The sequence below is a fragment of the Engystomops pustulosus genome, chromosome 7, assembly GCF_040894005.1.
Source record: "Engystomops pustulosus chromosome 7, aEngPut4.maternal, whole genome shotgun sequence".
Lineage (NCBI taxonomy): Eukaryota > Metazoa > Chordata > Amphibia > Anura > Leptodactylidae > Engystomops > Engystomops pustulosus.
The window spans coordinates 46,660,987-46,668,054 of NC_092417.1; the positions used below are offsets into that span (position 1 = coordinate 46,660,987).

At 42.5% G+C, this 7,068-nt stretch overlaps 1 protein-coding gene across 1 annotated transcript; it reads right to left on the reverse strand.

Moving 5' to 3' along the window:
• Nucleotides 1-1,749: 1,749 nt before the first annotated feature.
• Nucleotides 1,750-6,597, reverse strand: TIMM9 (translocase of inner mitochondrial membrane 9). The gene is made up of 4 exons (XM_072114162.1): nucleotides 6,479-6,597; nucleotides 4,041-4,105; nucleotides 3,470-3,565; nucleotides 1,750-2,232 (listed from the first exon to the last, which is right to left on the reverse strand). Exons 2-4 carry the CDS (start codon nucleotides 4,077-4,079, stop codon nucleotides 2,098-2,100), a joined length of 270 nt encoding a protein of 89 aa, XP_071970263.1. The 5' UTR covers nucleotides 4,080-4,105; nucleotides 6,479-6,597; the 3' UTR covers nucleotides 1,750-2,097.
• Between the last annotated feature and the right edge of the window lie 471 nt (nucleotides 6,598-7,068).

The window sequence follows — 7,068 nt, forward strand, 5'->3', positions numbered from 1 at the left end:
CTGTACAGAAGAAATCCATGCGTGTGAGTGGACTGTATCTAATGAATCCATAAGGGGCTGTTTGGTATGATAAACTAGGGAATATTTTAGGGAACAGGAGACTGTTTTAGTTTCTGGATTTTTAATGTCGCCATGCAAGTTCAGTGCAAAGAAGCTCTATCGACCAGGGGTCTAATGAAACCTGGAGCCGAACACACACACACACACTGTACACACCATATGTTATATACATATTATGCTGTACAACCCTTTTTAAAGAAAATCTACCTTTTGATTTGATGCATTATGAACCAAATATACGTTGAGAATGCTGTAGCTATACTGATGCAGAAACATATCTTGTTTAATTCCTGAGCTGAGTGGTTTTGCTGAAAAAACAATTATACAAACTCAGGATAATGATGCTCTGTCACTTCTGTGGCTGCTTGGCGCTTCTCCTCTCACATTAAGTCTGCACTGCTCCAGAGAATGATGTAATTACTGTGTGTCTGACAGGCAGAAGTAATCAATCGCTGCACCATCCCCCTTCTGCTGTGTATGAGTCATCCAGCTCAGGTTGATTAGTCCTGTCTGGACAGTTCAGAAAGCTTTGTGTAATGTGTTTATGAAGGGCAAGCAGCATGCAACACAGCGTCCTAAATTTTATAATTGTTGTTTCAGCAAAACCACTCAGCACAGGGATTAAACAAGATATGATCCTGCATCAGAGTAGCTACAGCATTCTCAAGGTATGTTTGCTTCATAATGCAGGAAATCAAATTGTAGATTTCCTTTAAATGCAAGATGTGAACAATTAAGGTTTCTATTGAAGGGCACAGCCAATAAAACCATAAACATGATATCATAAAGCATCAATTATTTGCTGAAAAACGGAATACCCCTTAAAGGTTCCTGCTGTTCCCCTTAATACACATAATTTTTTCATAAATGATGAATCATCCAGTTCTGTGAAATCTAGTAGAGGCCCAAGGGATCTGTGTAGGGAAGGAAGGTATCACCTAGCAGGGGCTTTCCTGGAGGTTAAGGCACAGTTAAGACTTTTTAAAATAAAACTAAAGTTGTTGCCCTTAAAAGTGTTTTTTTTTTTTTTTTTTTTTTTTTTTTTTTATGCAGCGGCTTTTGTGGTGAAGATGCAGTCTTTCTTCATCCTGTTGCCCACACGGTTTAGACCAAAAAAGTTGCTCCATGCAGACCGACCAAACCCGAGTTCATTGATTCAAGGTTTGGTCCAGTAAATCCTTCAAGAACATGGAGCAACTTTGCTGCACCAAACATCTTCAAAGACAATATGCTTTAAAATCAGACTAGCTATCTCCTGCAGTCTCTGGATTGGGCAGTTTAGTAACCAATGGGAACTTTCTACATGAAAAAGCGCCCATCTGTTAGGCCGCATTCACACGACCATATGGGGGACGTATGTGTCTATATGTGTGGCACAGTATCACTCCGTACACAGGAAACAGATAGGACATGCCCTATCATTCCCTGTGTGCATGGCCCGTATGCTTTGCATCTCTATGGACAGGGGAGGGGCGTCCGCATCCCGCCGGATGTATGCCCACCAGGCACGTTGGTGTAAATTCAGCCTTACTCCTAACAGACGTAAACTCTATATGGTACCTGAATAACCAATACAAATTTCCTCTAAGTGCTCTGTACTCCCTGTCACAGTGTTTCAGGCTATGTCTGTGGACCAAGTTGGATACAAGTTCTTTTTTTTCCCTCACAAATACAGGAATATTCAGCAAATTATTTTGTAACCAAGTTTATTTCCAATGAATAATATGGCTACCATGGTCTTCAATTTCACATCTTCCAAAAGAGGTAAGAAACACAAACAAGTAATATCATCTGTGTGTCTGCCAGTCTGAGGTCTGACAATGGAATCTCATTTTATTAGAAGTCTTCAGGATGTCTAGTGGTTGACACTTGTTGGGGGGCACAGCCCATGACTGTCCCCCCCCATTACCAGTCTCTTCCAATATCAGCCATTCTTCAGCATCATCAATGCTGGGAGTAGTCCCGTCCCTCCAGGGCGTTCTTTCCGGAACATCTCTGCTTGTTGTCGGCTGGACAGATAGGACCTTCTCTCAGACCTTATCGAGGCTGACCAATAAGTCCTGCTTTGGCAGCTAAGGCTTCGTTCTGCTGTATGTGGTACTCCTGAAATCTCATGGATATCCTCTGTGTCATTTTTAGATACTTTTGTAGACAATGCTCTGAGCAAGTAATCTAACAACAGGGAAAGAAAAGTGCACTTTAGTAATATCAAGTATTAAAATAAGAATCAGCTTCAGGCTACAAGTACATGTTCATGCAGCTGGGCATGAATAGGTCCGGCTTTGATTCGTGCAACTCAGACAATGGGCCTATCCATTGGGAAATGGAACATGCTCATTGAAATACATAAAGAACATGGCAAAAACAAAATCGGTTAAAAAAAAAAAATTACCATTAACATTAAAGGCCATTTTAAATTCAGGACCCGCCAAGTGCCTTGAGGGTGGTCCTTCAACATGAAGTGCTCCCCTTTTAAATGGGTTGCACCGCAGACCCGCCCTTTGTGGTAAGAAAAAGCTTTTGCATGCAACTAGAAGAGTTTTCACTCAGAACGGAGTTGGGAAAAGTTCAATGCACTTCATAGTGAAGGGCACCTGAAAGAACTGCATTAAAAACTACTTTTTCTACATTTCTGCTACTACTAACCAAAAAGCTCTGCTACCATTGTTTACTTCAAGTACAGAAGAATACATCTTGGTCTTGTACAGACACACAGTTCATAGAAGAGATCATAGCTGTGTCTCGCAAAATGACTAGTAATTTAAAGGGAAACCTGTGAGGGCGATTTGTGCCACTAAACCACCCACAGGTCCTTATGGGCCGGTGGTGTAGTGTCGCACATTGCCATGTATGAATTTTGAAGTGTGCACCCTCTTTCTTTAAAAAAATATATATATATTGTATACTCGCCACCGTCCCTGATCCTTCAGCACCTGCACACTGTGGATAGTGAAGCTGGGTGGACACGTTCTCACTCACAGAGCCAGTGAGTCAGTGTCACAGAAGCTGTACATCACCCCCAGGGACAGTCAGCTCAGAGCTGGTGAGGGGCCCTTATGAGTAAAGTTGTGCATACACTGGCTGCTCTGTATATCAATATGGTGGTGACAGAGATAGCCAAGCGCCATACTCTCGAATCTCTGTCAGCGCCATAGATGTAAATGAAGCTGCAGGTACAACAGACCCCCGTTTTCATGATCTGTGGGGGTTTAATAACTGAGAACCCATCAATCAGTAACTTGTAGATCACTGGAGAACCCCTTTTAGACTCGTGGTACTCCTAGGGATGCCACTAACTCCTGCACACAGATGTGTGGTGACAGAAACAGGGCCAAGACGGAAGATGGAAGCAGGGCCACAGAATTCACCAACTAACTTTTCCGTAATGTGTACAGAGAACAGGACATACCTCTTCAGGCTTAACCTCTCGTGTAGTAAAATCCTTTACACAGTCCAGGAAGCAGTTTTCTGTCAGTTTATTGTAGGTCCCAAGAAATTCCCTAAACTGAGAACAAAGAAAAGTTTGTCAGTAAACTTTGGCCGTGCACCAGTTATACATGTGTACAAGTGGACTGAAGAAACCTGCCAAATAATAACTGGGGCTATTGTAGCGCCAGGCATATAAAAACCAGATATCTGAACCAAGTTATGGGACCAAAGAGAGGACTGGGTACAGATTCTTCTGACAAATACCAAATACTTGAAAGGCTATTAGCACTATGGAGTCAAGAAATGACAAAACTAAAGCGCTAAGGACTCGCACGGTTTCGCCATCAAAGGACAGTGGGCGGTGCCAATCGAGTTTAAACCCATGATTGGTACTAATATCAAGCCTATAAGTAACCTCCATTCAGGGTAAGTGTTGTGCAAAGGTTAAAACAAACATTATATCACACCCCTTTAAAAAGGATGTATGGCTGTGAAGGCACATAAGCAGGATTACACATGTTAGATGGTAAGAGCTTATTGTGGCCACTTACCTGCTTAATTTGGTCCGATTCTGAGATCTGAGCTGCCATGACTTCTAGAAATTATAATCAGTTACCTAAAAAAAAAAAAAAAAGGAACATAAAATACATGTTATACATATATTGATGCACTAAATATGCACACATCTTAGGTATATCCATAATGCTTAATGTGAGGGGATGGAAAGCTGTGATACACAGATAAAGTGCACATCCAACATATTCTGAATGGGTGACCTTGAATAAAAAAATGATATCAAGGTCAAATTATTATTTCTAAATAAAAGGGATTTTTCAACAGGAAAGATCAGCGGGGACCAGAAACATCATTGTAATGAAAGACTCTTGCACCCTTTTGGTACAGCTCCCAAGTCCCACTAATATGAAAAGGACATCAAGGCTGATGACACCCAGCTGTATACTTCTGCACATAACATCCCCCCTGCCTTAATCCAGAACTCCAGTGACTGTCTCTCTGCTGTCTCTAACATCATGTCCTCTCTCTTCTTGAGACTTAATCTTTCTAAGACTGAACTTCTTATTTTCCACCATCTACTAACTGACCCAACCCTGACCTCTCCATCTCGGTCTGTGGGATCACTATAGCACCGTGGCAGCAGGCCCACTGTCTTGGGGTTGTGCTGGACTCTGACCTCTCCTTTTCACCATTAATTCAATCCCTTGCTCACTCAGAAATATCCCTAAATATCCCTAAAATACTGATTGTCAAACGGATTCACTCTGGACTAGACTACTGTAACTCCCTAATAATCGATCTTCCACTTCCACTAAATTCTCTACTCTACCATTTATTCTTTATGCAGCAGCCAGGCTCGTCTTTCAGACCTACAGTATGTGCCAATGACTGCTCTGGCTGCTTGTCTCCTTCCAAATAAATCATCACCCTCATCCACAAAGCTCTGCATAATGCAGCAACTCCCTATCTCTCTTCTCTTGTCCCATTCTATTGCCCTACCCGTGTTCTTCGATCTACAAGTGATTTTAGATTAATGCAAACCTCTTATACACTTCTCCAGGACTTCTCCTGAGCTGCACTAATTCTCTGGACTACCAGACTTATGCCCACCCTCAAAAGTTTCAAACATGCTCTTAAAACACATATTTTTAGGCAGGTCTATCATAATCACTAACTGCATGAAATGTCACCTCTCTCGTTACTAATCAATCCTGTGTCCTCCTCCTGTCGGTTATCTGGCAAACACCAGATACATACCAAGCTCCAGGCTTCTCTAAAGTCACTTTCACCTTGGACTTTGTATAGATGGTGGCTGATGGTTGGTTCAAGCAGCAGAACTTTTATTTATTAAATTATATTATACTATTCCCTTATAAAAAAAAATGGCTGGACCATTATACAAGCTCTTATACCTCTTGTGTCATCCCTCTCATCCTCATAGACTGTAAGCTCTTGTGTCACCCCCTCATCCTCATAGACTGTAAGCTCTTGTGTCACCCCCGCATCCTCATAGACTGTAAGCTCCTGTGAGCAGAGTCCTCACTCCTATTGTTCCATATGAATGTTTGTACTCTGTAATGTCATATTATATTTGTATATGTTCCCTATGATTTGTAAAGCGCTACAGAATTTGATGGAGCTATATAAAGAGTATTATTATTAAGGGCATAGAGGAGATATATACATATATGTGAATGATCAAACCTTAAGGGCAGTCCTGTGTGACTTAATTCCCAGCATCATATGGATAAATGACGCAAGGAGACCCCACTTCCCTGTTAAACAGCAGCGCTATAGTAATGTGTCGGTGCTGTTGTATAGCTGGGAAGCAGCGACTCCTTGAATCACATATTGATATGATGCAAGGAATCCTATCCCCAGCAGTGTAGTCAGCCCGTAGCAAGGTCTTGGATCACACATCACATGAAATATAAGTTCATTGTATCCTAAATTCATCCTGTGCACACCGCTGAACTGTAACTGCCTGGCCTGGGTGTAGCCAAGTCTCTGCCTGATGCAGTGTGCATTTTATTAAACCATGGTTGCAGGATTAAGATGGAAACAATATTCCAGCTGAATGGAAGGGTTAAACTGTTTCTGCAAACACAGTGCCACCCATTTAATGGCCCAGCACCATACACGCAACTGTGGCTGTGCCTGGTATTGCACCTTCATTCATTCATTCAACAGATGCACAGGATTCAATCACATGGTGTAATGTTTCCATCTGGTTTACTACAACAATTCTAGATGAAGGCAGAGCCTCCAACACCAGGGACACACAGGTTCAGGAAGTAGGACATGGTGGCTTGTATGCGGCAAGGGTGTCCCTAGGACACAGCAGCAGAGGGTAAAGTGCACATCACACAACTACTAGTCATAGCTGAGCAGTAATGAATTCACACATGCAACCCCTCCACACCGCACTACACCCCCATCCCCTGTAAGAACACCCGAGACCACCCGTACTGACCTCCTCGCCGCAGCTCTACAATCTCCTCAATCTGCAGGAGGAACACGTGGGCGGGGCGACGCGGGTTTCCTCCCTGCAGATTCGTCACCTTCAAGAGCCACGGTTTACTAAAAAGTAAAATAAAATATATAGAACCTCTATAGCACGTCACGTGATGAGTACAATAGATAAAAATCCAGTAGTTACTGCATTCTTTTTTATTTTAGGTTTATTTTATTTTTTTATAGAATGTTGAAATCTGAAACGATAGGTAGATTTACGAGAATGGAGTGGGTTTGAGGGCAAGGGAAGGGGCGGGCCTCTCATGGGAAGTGTATATATTGTGCTTCATATATTACAGTAGTGCGCACGTCACAGGAGGCGGAGACCATGTGATTTGCAGTTTTTGCACGTGTATGTGGAGGGGAGGAGTTACATAGGACTTTATGTTTAAGGGATTGTGACTAAATCCCATGACTCAGAGGTACCCGTCCTCCCCAGTCATGGGATTTAGCTGGCTCTGTATGAGCTGTCTATTTCCCATGACTGGGAAGGACCTATTCGCCCCCTAGTGGTGAGGTGCTGGATAGTTATAGGATTTAGCCTTCTCA

Bases quoted from the DNA above. Each gene is read 5' to 3' on its own strand.
- TIMM9 (XM_072114162.1), bottom strand. From the start codon at position 4,079: ATGGCAGCTCAGATCTCAGAATCGGACCAAATTAAGCAG. The intron at 3,566-4,040 runs GTAAGTGGCCAC...CTTTGTTCTCAG, and splicing joins AATCGGACCAAATTAAGCAG to TTTAGGGAATTTCTTGGGAC. The intron at 2,233-3,469 runs GTATGTCCTGTT...CCCTGTTGTTAG, and splicing joins GAGAGGTTAAGCCTGAAGAG to ATTACTTGCTCAGAGCATTG.